This window comes from Oreochromis aureus, linkage group 23 (genome assembly GCF_013358895.1).
Source record: "Oreochromis aureus strain Israel breed Guangdong linkage group 23, ZZ_aureus, whole genome shotgun sequence".
Lineage (NCBI taxonomy): Eukaryota > Metazoa > Chordata > Actinopteri > Cichliformes > Cichlidae > Oreochromis > Oreochromis aureus.
In genome coordinates, this window is record NC_052963.1 from 4,430,655 (window position 1) to 4,447,161 (window position 16,507).

Consider the following 16,507-nt stretch of genomic DNA (forward strand, 5'->3'; position numbering starts at 1 on the left):
AATGTTCTGTTATTTGACTTCTGTGCAAACCAGTTTGTCGATAATTAACATCTCATCATGGTCATCTTTGTGTTCATACCTAAATTTTAAAGCAAAAATTGTATGTGTGTCGTCATTAGGACAGAAATTTGTATTGTTCTGCACCGCTGAGGGTGACAAAAAGTGGTTGCAAGTTGGTTGGTGCTTGTCATGGTGGTAAACCCCAAACTTGAAGGTGGACACTGGAGGTGAAGGGAGCCATCAAGCTAACAAAGGACTCCTATCTGGTTTGGCTAGCCTGTGGGAGGCAGCTGATGGATATCAGCAGGCCAAGCAGAATGGAACTTGGGCAGTGGCTGAAGCAAAAACTCCAGTGTGGGAGAAGTTTGGTAAGGCCATGGAAAAAGACTTTTGGTCTGCCACAAAGCAATTCTGGCAAACTGTCAGGCGACTCAGGAGGGGAAAGCAGTGCTCTACTCACATGGTGTATAGCGCAGGTGGGGTGCTGTTGACATCAACTGATGATAATGATGACCTAACCCTTTGCTACAAGCCATTTGGTCCGTGGTGAGAGCTTGGTCTCTGGCATTAACTCGTTTCCAGTGGATGTTGGACTCTGCCAGAACTTCCCTTTGTCACCGATTCTGTTTGTAATTTTTATAATAATAATGGATTGCATTTATATAGCGCTTTTCTAGACACCCAAAACGCTTTACAATTCCACTATTCATTCACACACTGGTGGAGGCAAGCTACAGTTGTAACCACAGCTGCCCTGGGGCAGACAGACAGAAGCGAGGCTGCCATATCGCGCCATCGGCCCCTCTGGCCAACACCAGTAGGCGGTAGGGTAAAGTGTCTTGCCCAAGGACACAAAAACCAGGACAGAGAGAGCAGGGGGATCGAACCGGCAACCTTCCAGTTACAGATGAGCTTCCCAATCCCTTGAGCCACAGTCGGTTATGGGCAGAATATCTAGGCTGAGCCAAGAGGTGGAAAGCTTTTACTTTATTGCCTTCAGAATTTCAACTCTGCTTTTTGCAGATGATGTGGCTTCATTGGGTGGTGTCCTCCACCTCACACTACAGTGGTTCACAGCCAAGTGTGAAGCGGCAGGAATGAGAATCAGCACCTCCGAGTCTGACGCCATGGTCTTCAACCAGAAAAGACATCCCTGACCCACCACATAGAGGATTTTAAGTATCTCTGGGCTTGTTCTCGGGGAGTGGGAGACTGACAGGCAGATTGGGGCCAGTGATGCAGATGCTGCACGAGTCTATTGTGGTGAAACGAGAGCCCAAAATGGATGGATGGGAGGACTTGGAAAAGGTTGTACATGATAATCTTTCACCCACTTCAAAACAGAAGTGTCATTCAAAATTAAGCCTGCAATCACCTGTCTTTCCCTGAACTTACCAGTTTGTTCCCTTCAGGGGCCCAGGCAAAGTACTGGACTTTATCAGGAATGTCAGAGGGTGTGATAAATGTGCTGAAACAGATTTAAGCATAAATTTTACGAGGTGCCTGTAGCTGGAGTTGTGAATTATATTGGTGATATAAATATATATTTAAATAAAGGAAGCCAAAACCTTCTTTGTAGTTGAAAAAAAAAGTTACTCACTCTGACTCCCGGTCATAAAGTGAATATGAAGCTGTAAATGAATGTCTCCACAGCTAATGGGACAAAAACAAAGTAAGATAGTTTATCACTTAAAAACTTTGAATATAAATCAGTTTAGAAATGAATCAGATGTGAATAAAGGTACTTTACCTTGGAGTAGTTGCTCATGAATGCAACGTATCGGCGGTCAGCAGATAGCTGGTAATCATAGGCATTTTTGTCCATCTGTTTGTTGAACAGAGAGATTGTAAGAGTTTCATAGACACCCCCTCAAAGTCTTGCATACAAACAACACAACATCTGTATGGAAGCTGTGTGCTATAAGCTATAAAAGAAGGCTATGGAGGCACATGAGGAGGATGTCTTACAAATCTGTCTTTGCTCAAGAAGTCTGATATCTTGTCTGTGGCGACATCATAGAGGAGCACTGAGCCTTCTGACGTATGCAGATATTCATGATCTATGGTGGAAGATGGGAAAGATGAAAGTACACCCATGAATATTCTACGTACAAGGGAGAATGTGTGTTAAAGAAGAGAGTTACTAAATGATAACATGTTTAATTTCTGTATTCTGTCTGGTGTCAGTTTTTTTTTCAGAGGTTTTTTTTTTTTAATGATCTTTTATTAGGTACTATGGCAGATTTATGAAGTTGAACAACTGATTACTGTGATAAAAGGCAGTTGACACAGTCATATAGATCACAATCTCAATATGGACCAAAGTTTTCTCATGATTGTTAAATTGAAAAAACTGCTGCTACTACTTTATGGAAATGAACTTTAACTCAGTGTCATCATGCCCCACACTTTTATTTTATTTTTTTTATACATCACCCACCAGAAATCCACCTCATGTTGTAGGACTTGGGTTTCAGTGAGCTGTTGAAGACGTCCTCAAGGGTGAAAGATCTAATGCTCGCCTCGTCGTTCTTTTCTGAAACACGTGTTTGGAAAAGTTAGGAGCTGCCAAGGACTTGAAGATCACATGTTACAGATATAATCTCTCTCTCTCTCCCCCCCCCGACACACACACACACACACACACACACACACACACACACACACACACATTATGATGACCAGCAATAAGAGAAGCTAAGAGCTGTAGAGGCTGTAACTGATAACGGCAAGTGGGATGTCACTTACGTTAATGTGTAATAATAATCAAAATTGTCATAGTGTGTGCTGAATGAGTTTGGATTTAAAGGTATGCATATGGGGTATCAGAGAAACGTCATTAAGACTTTAATCACACTTATAAATGTCACTTTGGTCGTTTCTTAGATGGCAACGTGACTCCTGATGAGCTGATGTTTTCTTTCAGTGTTTTTAGAGAAGTGTTATGTGACAACGGTCCAAACAACGCGCAATGACGCGCGCGTAAAATACTTTCTGACAAATGTGTTACGGTGAAGCAGAGATGATGCCAGTGTGTGAAGCATTTAATAGCAAAGACTCACCATTAAGAAATATAGCCGTGGGGACCGCTATCAAAACGACGACCACAGCTGCCCCAAAAATTCCGAGGAGCACCTTGGCAATGGAAACCTGTTCGAAGGGACAAAAGTCAGAAAGTGCAAAAAGTTCCGTGTAAAGCATTCCATACGCATAACAACGACGTGTGAGTATTAACAAACCACCACCAACCATTGTTTCTGGCCGTAAAGTCAAGTATACAACCGATATCGCTCCAAATCACAACTTCATCGATCCAGTGCCACATGCGCAGAGAGCAACAAAGTTATGTGGCACACTTGGTTTGTTGTTAAATATTATCTCAGCCCAAGTTTCAAAGGTGGGACAGAAAATGTCCAGCGGAGTAAAGTTCGTCAGGTTTTATGATGCACAACAGTTTTGAGGAAGTATGTGCTGTTTATCAAGCTGTTCCCCAATTTGTCCGCTATTCAGAAGATTTCCAGCTTTTCCTCTCATTCAGCATGTGGAGCAAAATGCCATTTCACTTAAATATAAGAACATTTCTTGTGTCTGTAAACACCCTTTGTTTTGTTCAAGGCTGCAATTAGCAGTTTAGTCTGTTAGTCTGTTTTGCAATTGCCTGAAATGACAAAATTAAGGTCTTGTTTAATTAGTTATTTTCCTGCTCATACAGAAAGAGAAAAATATCCTTGTTAGACAGGGAAATCTGCCAGGAAAAAATGAAAAAACGGATTAATGGTTTCCAACTATGACTGAACAGAGTGTAGAAATAAATACTAAATAACGTCATTTTACCTCCCAGTACCTGGCCTCACATATGTGGACATCACATTTTGGGTTGTCTAGACCAAAATACAAAATTTTGCTCTATAGGGCCCAAAATCCACTTACGAGGACAGTATACTGCCACTGTTCTATCGAAATTTAAAACGAATGTCCTCATATCTTATACCTTCATCAGGTCCCAATCAGCCCAAATAGCAAAGAGAAATTAAAAATGCATGGCATGAAAGAGTTCGGGTCTTAGGAGGTTAAAGAAAACTGATTATTTTCATATATTATAAACTACAAAAGATGATCATATAGCACCCAATATATATTAATTCCTGCAATTGTGTTATGAAACACGATTTAATACTGTAAAGACTATTTAAAAAAAAAGAAGCTTAAACCAAAATGTACTTGTCAGAAAAACAGAGCATCCTTATTACATGTCAAAATCTATTAAAACTATTTCACTGGCTTTGATAGCCAGATAGCCACCATTGCTATCACTGGCTATGTTGCTATTGTGGCTAACTCAGTCAAGCTGATTTGTAGTATTTTATATGCAGTGTCATTATAATGTCCTGAGAGTTCATTCATAAAAGTCAAACAAACACAAGCTATTCATATTGAACCACCATCCTGTATGACAAGGAATAACTTTTTGTCAGCTCACATATTGCACTGCATATGCTGTCCACCACTTTACATGACTGTCAAAATTATGTCTTAGATGCATGCACCATATAGTAGTCCCTTCTGTAGTGCATGGTAAGAGTCCCCCTATGCAATGCAATAAATAGGGAGGAATGGAAAAGTTATAAAGAAAGTGATTTTACATTCTCTGCTCAGATGTATTTGTCTAACAGCTGTACAAATTACAAATAACACTCTCTCTCTCTTTATATATATACACACATATATATATATGTGTATATACATATGTATACATATATATATATATATGTGTGTGTGTGTGTGTGTGTGTGTGTGTGTGTGTGTGTGTGTGTGTGTGTGTTTTCAGTCAGTGTGACTCTCAGAAATACAAGTTTAGGTTTTTTTAGACATTTTGTCCACTGACTGTGCAAGTCTTTCTCTTTGCACATGACACTGACCAGTCTGAAAATGCTAAGAGCCCATTAAAGGCTTAACAAATAAAAAAGCTGTGCCTTTATGAGGAATAGACATCATATTCTGCACTTATTTCCCTCATACCGGACATCCTCAGCAAACAAATAGACAGTGGATGTCTTCCCTAATGCAGCATGGCTTGTTTGAAGAGTGTTACTTCACAGATGCCTCCATTTAGCTGACACTCAGCCTGACTAAAATCGTTTATAGGTGTCACTTTATACGCATTTGGTCTTATTGGACAGATATAGCTTTGACGTATGAAGGCAGAGAGTGAGGAAAGAAAACAAGACAGATATAGAGCAAAGTTTGAACCGCTGGTCATCTGAATCTATGTACAGTTGTGTACTGGTGGATTTATAATCTAATGCAGGATTTTGATACATGGAAATATTGCGTTAATAAGCGTTGTATAGAGCGCTTTGAGTACTCCGGGAGAGTAGAAAAGCGCTATATAAGAATCAGTCCATTTACCATTTACCAAATATTGCAATGTCTTAACATAATGACCATGTTTCAGTTTAAAGAAAAGTGAATAAAAACAGAGAAAACAGGAAGTCTTTAACGTAAGATAAACACTGTCACCCAGTCAGATTATTTTTTCAACTCTCTTTCAACTCTGCACTGTGTTAAGGAAAAATTTGTTATACAGTGGATGAGACATTTCTTTGGAGGGTTATTGTGCTTGACTGTAACCATCCTTCTAATAAAAGTGTGCCGTCTCAGAGATAAAGTGAGAAGCTGGGTCTTGACTTCAACAAATTCTTGGCTTCAGGTTGAATAGCCTTGAAATTTAGGAGTTGTTTGGAGGAACTGTGAGGAAATCACCGCTGTTGGAAATGAGCCAGTGAACATTTTGTACACATCCTCATAGCACTGACATATCAATTTAATGTATCAGCTCATTTCAAAACTATTTCCACCACTCACACACAGATACTTCAGACGGTGCACTATAATTACTAATGTTGTTTTGCAATACCAATTTGTATTTCGGTTTGAAGCTATAAACACTATATATGGATAAAAGACTGGGTACTGATAAACTGATAGATCATATAAATGTTTTACTGCTGTAAGTCCTGTAACTAATTGTATTTACTATTACATATGCACAATATATATGTACTGCTCAAAGAAATGGAACCAAACAAAAAATAAATCAAAGGTAAATCAGATAAATCAAACAGTGGATCTTGGTGAGTGAACTATACAAAATGAAAATCTTTAACATACATGTGAGTTAGTAGTGTAGTGTAGGGAGCCGTTGGCCACATCCTCCAATGTACTTGTATGCACTGCTAGCAATATCTGGGCATTTCTGGGTTAGAACAGGGATGAGGGAACTCCAGGGCTTGAGGCCCGATGTCCTGCAGGTTTTAGATGTGTCCTTGATCCAACACAGCTGATTTAAATGGCTAAATTACCTCCTCGACATGTCTTGAAGTTCTCCCGAGGCCTGGTGATGAACTAATCATTTGATTCAGGTGTGTTGACCCAGGTTGATATCTAAAACCTGCAGGACACCGGCACTAGAGCCCTGGGGTTGGACACCCCTGGTTTAGAGCATCAATGAGCTCATCAATGAGTATCACCCTGACAGTTTAGTCAGAAACATGCACAGGTAGCCTAATGGAGGTCATTTTGTAGGACTCTGGTAGTGCTACTCTCGTTCTTCCTCACACAAAGGAAAAAATACTGGTCCTGGTGTTGAGTTGATGCCTGCCCCAGCCTATGTACACTCTTAAGACAGTGCAGTGAGATGCAGCAAACCTTCTAGTACCAGTATTTATTGATGTGCTGTACTGGAAACGCTGGACTACCTCTGAACCTAAATGGGCTTTAGGCACCAGTAGTGACAATGACACTGGCAAAAAGCAAAGTTAGAGAAACGTCAGTCAGAAAGGTCTCTCCAGTGTACTTATTGTCATGTTCATTTGGACCAAAGGAAGTGATGTAATTTTACAATGAATTGTTGCAGAATGTCACTTTGTGGTAAAATAGTTCAAAAAAAACTTGAGGAACTATATTCACATGAATAACTGAACACAACACAACATTATGAAATGACGGATGGATCGTGCAGTTTGAAGCACCAGTGTTACAGTTTTATCCACTGCCATGTTTCTTTATTTGAACTATATTTGGATAATCACACTAAAATATAACTAAAAATTAAAATACAGTTAATAATAGCATAAAACCAAGTTAAGACCCAATAAAATATAATGAAAGAAAACAAAAAAAAAGTATCAGTAAGAGTTTCCACAGAAAGACCTAACAAAAGAGTGATCATTTGGTTCTGAGCTTGTGATTGAAGACAGCGAGGAGCAGTATTTTTTAAAGAGAAATTGAGATAAATAGTCTGGAGCCGTTGAGCTGATGTGGCCTTCTTGGAGCAGACAGAAACTGATCGCTGTAGGAGGCTCCATGATTCCAGATTCTGACAGTCAGGCACCTGATTGTTAGAATTTGGAAACACTGCAGAGAGGGTTGGCTAAGTTTTTCATGGGCACAACCCACAAATGCATTTTCCTCACAAGTATGGCAGGAATTCCAACAGTAATAAATTTATTGCTAAGAAACGTTGCTACAACAAAGAAGTAAGTGACCAAACACAAATTCCCTTAGTTTTTATGCTAGGTGTGTGTGTGTGTGTGTGTGTGTGTGTGTGTGTGTGTGTGTAGACAGAGTGACATTATTCTTTCAAATCCGTGCATCTAGATTTTATCACAGCATATTTACCTTCATAGCAGCCAGTGTGTGTGTCCTCGAGAACCTACAGCACTCTCAGACACTCACTGATTTCGGTGTTTGGCTCTGAGTGTTGGTATTTCCCTGTTATGATAAAGTGGGACCTCCCACCCCAGATGTTGGTTCTGTTAAGATACCACTCCACACTAAGCCATGGAGGTAAAGTAGAGGAAGTAATGTCTTTTGCACTGTCTTTTGCTCTCACAGTTCTCTAGCAGCCTCAGATATTTTGCTTTTCATTTGAATTACTTTTACTGAAGTTTTACTGAAGAATGAAATGCAGTGAAGGCTGCTCACTTTTACAGATGTGAATTTTCATCTTCTACTTGTTGATATTTTCAGCTTCCTGTCTTGATTAGATTATACATATTCTTGAGATAGCGTTTTAGGTAAAGCTACTTTTGACTCCTTTACTCAAAAGGGATCGCGAGAGCAGGTAGCTATACATAAATGATTTGGCAGGTTATTTATGCTGGATCAGCAGACAATTAAGAATAAATAAATAAACTTAATTTAAATGTATCTTAATGTGGATTTTTCTTACTTGTAATTTTATGCGTTTCATTTTTATTTAAAGACCTTTAAATTCTTGAAATTATGTAAATAAATAGTGTAAAGCGCTTCTTGATTACACGAGCAGAACCAAGGTTTCCACAGCACAACCTAGTGGTGAATGACAACATTGCAGGACAGCAAAGCTAAGAGCATTTTGGCGGTCCTTTTAAAAATCCCCTGTGCTCTTCTGTCATTGGCTAATTGCACTATCTGTCAAGGCACTTCCGACAACTCGGCAGCTCGGATGTGATGCACTGCTCTTCGGAAGTTACAGCGTTGTTACAGAGTAGCTCGTATCAAATCACACTAACATTTTAGAGGTATTAAACTTGTCAGGGGTCTTTCCTTTTCACCAAATGGCTTATCCAGGATACGGCGGAGTGAGTAAACTGTGTACTAAACACTGTTAAACGAGCTACAGTTTTTAGCAGGAGGGTTAGCTGTTGCTGGAGGCTCTTAAATATTTTTCGTTAAGTTGTGACTGTAGAGGTGCTGCATTTGTTCCTGTACTCATGTAGTAATTACTAATGTGGTGACTTTTCACCTACCGTAATTCAGGAGCTATATTGGCGTCCACTGTTGATTGTAAATGAACTTTTATACCCCGAAAAAATGTCTTCCGGGATGAAAAATCCCTCAATGCTCGCCTTCAGTCTGTCAGCTGTGTATATGAAAAAAGGCTCGGCATAGAGTAACCTGTGAAATTACAGCAAGTACGATTATCTGTGCTAAAGACTTCCTTTATGTCTGTACACTGTATCTAAACAAGCATCGCAGAGTATTTGAAAATGTAGCGTATTGACAGTACTTTGTTTAGCGGACACCTTCTCATTGTTAGAACATTAAACATGCAGGGGAACAGGTTATAATTGTTTTGTGGTATGAAACAAATCAGCACTCTGATCAGTGTTTTACATACCAGTACTAATCTGCTCTCTATTTTCTGTCTCAGTATGGGGGCCAAATGCCAGGCATGCCACCACAAGGAATGCCAGGAGGGCCCATGGGAGGTCCCATGCCTGGGAACATGGGGGGTCCGATGGGAGGTGGGCCACCTCAAGGAGGATATGCACCGTATGGAAGCTATCCAGGAACATTTGGTGCCCAACCTCCAGCTGCAAATGACCCAATGTGGGGATACTTTACAGCCATAGCAGGCCAGGTGAGTTTGGATGCATGCAGAGTCTTTAAGAAAGTCACATTTTCCCTGCAGCTTTGATTTCATTTTCATATTTCTGGTCAAAAATGAGGCAGGCTCTGTCTGCAGATGTTCAAGATGTCGTGGCTGTCAGGAGCTGAGATCAAGCAGTAAAGGAGCTCTGACTTAACTTAAGTTCCCTCTGTCATCAGTGCATAGATAATGCATAAAATCTTGGCTGCTGGCCTCCAGTTCAAAACGGTGTGAGCACAAAGTTTTGCTTGATAGTGTGTGTGCTCAGCTGAGAAGTTGTGGCTTGCTGAGACGAGAGCAGAAAGTTGTTCAGTTTTCGAGAAAAAACTGCATTGGAAACATTACAAAACAACAGTGTACATGCACTTGCACAATGATGTTTGCAGTTATTGCACTCAAACTATTTTTGTTTAGTGGTTTTTATTCTGGGGTATTATTTCCTGTGGGAAGAAACGGTTTTTGAACCTACTGGTTCTCATCTTCAGAGACTTGACATGGCGGCCTGAGGCCGACAGGTCGAACAGTCTATGATATCTGTTGATCTGTGGTCATCATATTTTTCATATTTGTCGCATACTATAGTCTACCAAAATCTCATGGTTAAATGAGTTTTAAAGTATCAAGGTTAACGGTGGATTATTTTAATTTAACATTTTTTTTTCATCTTCACTTTCACTACCCTCTGTCACATCTTCTTCCTTTCTTTACTTTCTGCTACACAGACAAGACCCTCTGTAAGAATGAATCATATAGGACTAATATTAGTCTCTTAACCTGCCTACATGCCATTTTCAACCTTTTTGATGCTAAGGCATATCAGAGGTCAAATGTAAAGTTTTGATAATTATTAAAGTTTAAATAAGTGTCCAAACAGGCAGAGAGAGAACATGAAAACTATACAGAAAGGCCCCAGTTATGGTTTGAACTGTCTTGCTATGCGGTGACAGTGCAAACCTCTACATCACCATGCCACCCACCCTGCATAAGTGGTTGAAGAAATAAGTCACAGATAGTTAATAATTCTGAGAGTAAACTCTTACATGTCACCTCATTCACTCCTTCAAGCAATTCTAGTTAAAATATCTGTTAGTATCAGCCTGTCCTTCTCTGGTATCCCAGTCAGTGTTTGTTATAAGCTAATGTAAGCTGCAAGGTTTAAAGAGTGAGTGCCAGTAAAGTTCGTACTGGTCTATAAACCTTCCATCCGTTACAGCTGCTGGCAGTTCAGTAAATAGAAGTAAACACACAAAATAATAAAGCTATTGGTAGCATTCATTTGAATTGGTTGGTTTCCTGCCACAGGCTCGGGTCTTAAGTATAGTCCTCAAATTTTCAATGGTGTTGAGTTTGGGTGTTTGGGAAGGCCATTCCAGAAGCTCAATGTTAGGCAGCTTTATCTCTTACAGAGCCAATTTTGTTGTGTGTTAGGGATGATTGTCCTGTTGAAACGCCTAATTGTGTCCAAGTTTCAACTGTTAAGCTGTTGATTTGAGGTGATGTTAAAGAATTTGGAGGTAGCTCTCCTTCTTCATTATTCCATCCACTTTGTGCAATGTACAGTGAACATAAGTATTTGAACACTCCATGATTTTGTGGGGCTGACAGATCTAGAGGAGATCTGTGTGGAGGAGTGGGCCAAAATCCCTGTTGCAGTGTGTGCAAACCTGGTCAAGAACTACAGGAAAGGTTTGACCTCTGTAATTGCAAACAGAGGCTTCTGTACCAAATATGAACACTGATTTTCTCAGGTGTTCAAATACTTAGGTGCATCAGTGCAATACAAATAAATTCTTTAAAAATCATACAATGTGATTTCCTGAATTGTTTTTTTAAATGCTGTCTCTCACAGTGGGAATGCACTTACAATGTGAATTTCAGACCCCTCCATGATTTCTAAGAGGGAGAACTTGCAAAATTGCAGGGTGTTCAAATACTTATGTTCCTCACTGTATACAGCATAAAGAATGAGCATCATGCTACAACCATCATGCTTAACAGTTGATAGTGTTCTTAGGTTTGAAGTCTCACCTTTGCATCTCTTGTCATTGTGGCCTAATAGTGCAGTCTTTGTTTTGTCGTCCAGACCTTGGAACAGCGGTGAAGGATCAGGATCACTTGAATTGCAGATACTGGAATCTGTATCTGTTTAGAAATGGAAAGGTCCAAGAGACCTTTCCAACTTGTGTAAATCAGCAATTCTTCTTAGGTCTTCACTGAGTTCCATGCACTTTCCTATTCTTTTAAGTATTGGCCAATCCAATAAGGACTGCCAAAAAGTTTTTTTAAAATGGTCAAATAAATTCTTTTTTAAAATAAATCTGTTAGGAAAGAGAAATTACCAGTTGTATCCAATCATGATCACTAACAAGAAAGTAGTAGGCCTTGGCTTTGTCACATTAGGAAACCATCCAATTCCTAATGCAGAACCATCCGCACCACTTCTTACAGTTTAAGTGAAAAAATATGTGACTTCCTGCTCTGTACAGGATGGCGAGATTGATGCAGAGGAACTCCAGAGATGTCTGACTCAAGCTGGTTTTACTGGCAGCTACAGTCGTAAGTTTACTGCTTTCTCTTTAACTAAAGAGGTCGATGCTTGAATTGTAACAGTTTTACAGTGCTTAGTAAAGTTGAACGAATTTTTAAAATTGAAAATTGTTTTAATTTTGCAGGGCAGTTTATATCTTCAATATTGAGCTAAAAGTTGCAGCTAAGTGGGCCCTTTAAAGATTTGTTGCTGAGAGCAGTTTTTATTGAGAAACTGAGGAATTTTCACTGTTACAGCTTGGCTTTTATAAAATGTTTGTGGACTGTTCAATGCATATCATTAATAAGCATCTATGTTTATGTGTATTTAAAAGGGACAGTGACTTAATTAGCAATTAATATGCCAGGTTTTCCCTGGCAGGTTGATGGCATATCAAATTAATCAACAAAACCAAACATTCAGACACATGTGCACAATAAGTATGAGCAAAAAGGACAAAAACACGTTAGCGACTTTCCTGAGATTACTTCACATCATGAAACCTGCTGGATTAACCAACAGTAATAACTTCCTAAAGCCGTCCTCTGGCCCGCCCCCTTATCCCTAATAGGGCAGCTCTCACATGTTTATACATGTAGTTCCACACAGTGCTGAGCTCCAAGAGAGAAGTGAAAGGCTCAAACAGTTATTGAAACACCCCGCAGAGTTAAGAGGAAGGATGAGGTTAACACACGTTGCAAGAATGTAACTGCACATGTGAAAGTTTGGTCGTAAAAAATACATCTTTACAGAAAAGTCACGTTTATGAAAACCTTCTGTTGGCTCTAATATTTGACTTAGGAGATTCTGAAGCTGTACAGTTCTGCCATTTTTGGAGTATGGCATGTTGCATTTGATCTTCATAGCCATTGGTCTATTGCTCATTGGACTGTTGACTGTCTATTATAAAGAAGGTAGTGAATGACTGAACAGATGAGTGATTTTGGACACAGCTACTGTATCTGTAGTGATTGGTTAACAGGTTTAAAACAGTGATTCAGCAAGTAAATTATCTGCAGCAGTCTTTGTTGTGAGCTAACAAGTAATCTATATCACCACCAGCTTTTTCACAGGAGCAAATACTAGTTTAGAGCTTTATTGAGAAACCTTGTAGGAGTCATAAGATTTGGAGTCAAATGGAACTTCTTTTAGGAGCTTCCTAAAACCAGACGTTATCTTGGGATGCTTTGAGTATGGTATTAGCTCTGAAAGCTGCTTTCAACCACCAGGCAGTACTCTTGTGTTATCTTTAAAATGAAAATAAAAATGTTGCCTCAAGTAATTTCTGACATGTCTATTATCTTTACAGCCTTCAGCCTGGACACATGCAGGATCATGATTGCAATGCTAGATGTATCCTTTTTTGTACAGTATCTTTGGTCTAAGTAGCTACAATATGCTGCTCGTCATATCCTAATCAAACTTTTCAGGTCAAATTCCTCAGATATATAGCAGGCGTGACACAACCTTTGCTTTGTTACAGCAATTACTGTCCTCATATCTGCGCTTAAATCTTAACCAACCTGTCACCAGAGAGACTTCACGGGCAAGATGGGTTTCAGTGAGTTTAAGGAGCTGTTTTCAGCTCTCAACGGCTGGAAGCAGAACTTCATGATGTTTGACCAGGATCGGAGTGGAACTGTAGAACCTCACGAGATGACTCAGGCTATCAGCGCCATGGGTAAGAGTCCTAACATTTCAGCATCAGATACTTGATGGTTAATATCATCTTTAATTTAGTGACACTTAATTAGACCTAATAATATGTGACTGGGTTTTACTGGAGTTACCACTTGGCCCTCACAGTGAGAAGGTACTGGGCTCCAGCCTCCAGGCTTCTCTGCTTGGAGTCTGCATGTTCTCCCTGTGCCAGTGTAGGTTTATCTGGGTACTCCGACTTCCTTGGACAGTGCAAAGACAGGCATTTAAGGTTAATTGGCATTTCTAAATTGGCCATATTTATGAATGTAAAGTGGATAAAGCTTTTAAACTGTAGAGAATAAAGTACAGGCAATATGACTTATAAAGCCACGGATTAATGCTATAAACAGACGATTCCATAACGGCAGGCCTTGATCTTGAGACACAGTACCACGAAATGCTGGTGATACTGGTTTTTATCATTATTAAATCTTTCAATTATTGTAAAAAAAATGTATTTATCTCTATCTATCTATCTGTCTATGAAGTGCTTTGCAGCTTGCTTGCAAAAGACAGCAGTGAAGCACTTGTTTCCACTGTGATTAGAGAATAAAATATTGAGCTTTATTTTGCTCATAGGAGCGTTCTTGTGATTTCAGATCCAGTAGATTATTTCACAGTGACACAACTTTTGATCAGCAGATTGACAGGAATGATGAGCCTGATATTGTACCCCCCCCCCCTTTTTTTTTAAAGGCTACCGCATCAGTCCACAGGCCCTGAATGCTATTCTCAAGCGATACAACAAAGGGGGCAGGATCTTCTTCGATGACTATGTGGCCTGCTGTGTGAAACTCCGAGCTCTCACAGGTATGAGAAGACAGACGAGGTCTGACATGTTCAGTGATCAGCCATTGCAAACGCAGACATAGCTTTCATTTCACCTGTATTCCCCTGCTGTTCGCTGTAGCGTGCTGCGACGTTCCACTTTGCTCCATCCTTACGTGTGATTCACGAAGCAGCAAGAAATGATTTTTTTTGAAATCGTGACCCTGATCTTACTCTGCCTTTTACAGACAACTTCAGGCGGAGAGATGTCATGCAACAGGGATCTGTCACCTTCCAATATGATGATGTAAGTATTTTATATGTCCAGTGTTCCAATTTAGCTCTGCCCAAATCTGCTTAGATCCCCTGGTTGTTGTGTTTGTGGTGTTCCAAACACCCGTGTTACCCATGCAGGAAAAAAAAAAGATTTCTCCAGTGTTACTCTATTTTATTTTATTTTATTTTATTTATTTATTTTCCTGTCCTAATCACCAGTCACGGCCATATCACAGTCCGAGTTAAGCCCTTTGCAGACATGAATAGGCAGGATTTGGACAGCATTATAGACATTTTGCATTGGTTGTGTTGAGGGTGTGAGTTTAGTGCACTATTCTTACATCAGCACAATGTAAACTTAACAGTAGAAAGTTACGAGGTTAAAGATCAATTTAAACCTGATCTCAGTATATCTGACTTGCTTTTTCATATGCACTTCTTTCAAGCAACATGTAGAAAACTTAAGAACTAGAGTGATAGTCCCCTCCTCACTTATACCCTTTATCGCACTGGAGCTTTTCCGTTGCACTGACAGGGCTCCAAGAAACTATCATAGAGGTTTTGCCCTTGCACACCTGTACACCCACGGTGTGAAATGTTCTCAGCATGACAAACGCAAGCACGGTGTGCTGTGCAGAGGGCCCAGGACGTGATTGCAAGCTGTGGGATCCTGCAGCAGTTGGGGGTTTGCTAGCATCTCGCGTTAGCTTTAAAAAGCATTTCCTGTTGAGCTGCTGTGGATGACCAAATTTACCACTCTTCCCCCTCTTGTTGACAGTTTATCCTGTGCACAATGGCCATCTAAGTGCTGTCGTCTGTCCCAAACCATGAGGGCAAGCTGTTTGTGTGCCAATCAGAACCTAATTCTGGATTATTGTCTCACGGGAATGCAAGGGAAGGCCAGTATACTTAAGACTGTGCGGCAACAGGAAATTCACCCACTGCTTGTAATGCTCACTATAATGCATTAATTGTGTATTTTACACAGGGGTGTGCTGAAGATGTACACACAAATTATAAATCAGCATTGAAGGGCAATATTTTAAAGCCTGTAATAGAAATGTTTGTCTTTCAAAATAAGGGCACAAATATTATAATCTTAAAGTTTACTAAAAAAAATGTAATCTCATAAAATCTGCATGTAGAGGCTTCAAAGAGTTTCATCATAAAGACTTTTTTGGATTTGGACTTCATCCTAAATAAAAAATGTATTTTTGATTTTCAAGAGATTTTATTCAATAACCAAACACCTGTTTTAACAGAAATTGTAAGATATGCTAACAACGTATCGCTGTTAAAAAGTTATTTTATAAAGCTACTATTTTGGAAATCCTCTTAAATCATCTAAAGATGGAATACAAAGATGCTCTGATGTGCCATTAGACTTTCTGAATGTACGCTCCAAACACCTTTTGCAGGACTAACAGGAAGTGCATCACGAGTCACGATTGATTGCTGTTACAAAAAACATGTTCATTTGCTTTTTACATTAAATGTTTGACAGTAATGGATTTTGTCAGCTGCTGTTTTCTCATTTGCCCAACCTGATGTATACCTCTGTTTTATACAATTTACAAAACCAGATGCATATAAATTTCATTTACCAAGCAAACATGACTTTGAGCTGATTTGTGTACCTGTCAGTGATGACTGTGTTGGAAAAGTAGATTGAGATCTGCAGTCTGTTCAAAAATGTTCATGTGTTTGAGATTTTCCAGCTGGGAACGTTTCAGCTTTTCCCTTTCATCCATTGACAGAATTTTTGGAAAATCAGAATAACGACTTTTAATCAGTATGCATTCTGTTTATTTATTTATACA

At 39.5% G+C, this 16,507-nt stretch overlaps 2 protein-coding genes across 3 annotated transcripts in view; one reads left to right on the forward strand and one right to left on the reverse strand.

Moving 5' to 3' along the window:
- Nucleotides 1-7,750, reverse strand: part of LOC116311823 (dipeptidyl peptidase 4-like) — a 24,241-nt gene extending 16,491 nt beyond the window's left edge. The window contains exons 1-7 of one of the 2 annotated variants that reach the window (XM_039607285.1): nt 7,681-7,750; nt 3,063-3,150; nt 2,441-2,536; nt 1,969-2,060; nt 1,751-1,825; nt 1,601-1,653; nt 1,396-1,468 (exon numbers count right to left, since the gene is read on the reverse strand). In XM_039607285.1, coding sequence (XP_039463219.1) covers nt 1,396-1,468; nt 1,601-1,653; nt 1,751-1,825; nt 1,969-2,060; nt 2,441-2,536; nt 3,063-3,150; nt 7,681-7,686 — 483 coding nt within the window. In that variant the 5' untranslated portion in view covers nt 7,687-7,750. Of the gene's footprint in view, nt 1-1,395; nt 1,469-1,600; nt 1,654-1,750; nt 1,826-1,968; nt 2,061-2,440; nt 2,537-3,062; nt 3,151-3,249; nt 3,480-7,680 lie in introns of those variants that run through there. The other variant, XM_031729034.2, reaches the window with a different exon arrangement.
- Nucleotides 7,751-8,466: 716 nt separating this feature from the next.
- Nucleotides 8,467-16,299, forward strand: gca (grancalcin). The gene is made up of 8 exons (XM_031729033.2): nt 8,467-8,624; nt 9,197-9,406; nt 11,902-11,971; nt 13,252-13,295; nt 13,476-13,623; nt 14,340-14,453; nt 14,660-14,718; nt 15,466-16,299. The coding sequence occupies exons 1-8, from the start codon at nt 8,601-8,603 to the stop codon at nt 15,490-15,492; spliced, it is 696 nt and encodes a 231-aa protein (XP_031584893.1). The 5' UTR covers nt 8,467-8,600; the 3' UTR covers nt 15,493-16,299.
- Nucleotides 16,300-16,507: the final 208 nt, after the last annotated feature.

Bases quoted from the DNA above. Each gene is read 5' to 3' on its own strand.
- gca (XM_031729033.2), top strand. From the start codon at position 8,601: ATGGCTTATCCAGGATACGGCGGA. The intron at 13,624-14,339 runs GTAAGAGTCCTA...TTTTTTTTAAAG, and splicing joins TCAGGCTATCAGCGCCATGG to GCTACCGCATCAGTCCACAG. The intron at 14,454-14,659 runs GTATGAGAAGAC...TGCCTTTTACAG, and splicing joins GAAACTCCGAGCTCTCACAG to ACAACTTCAGGCGGAGAGAT.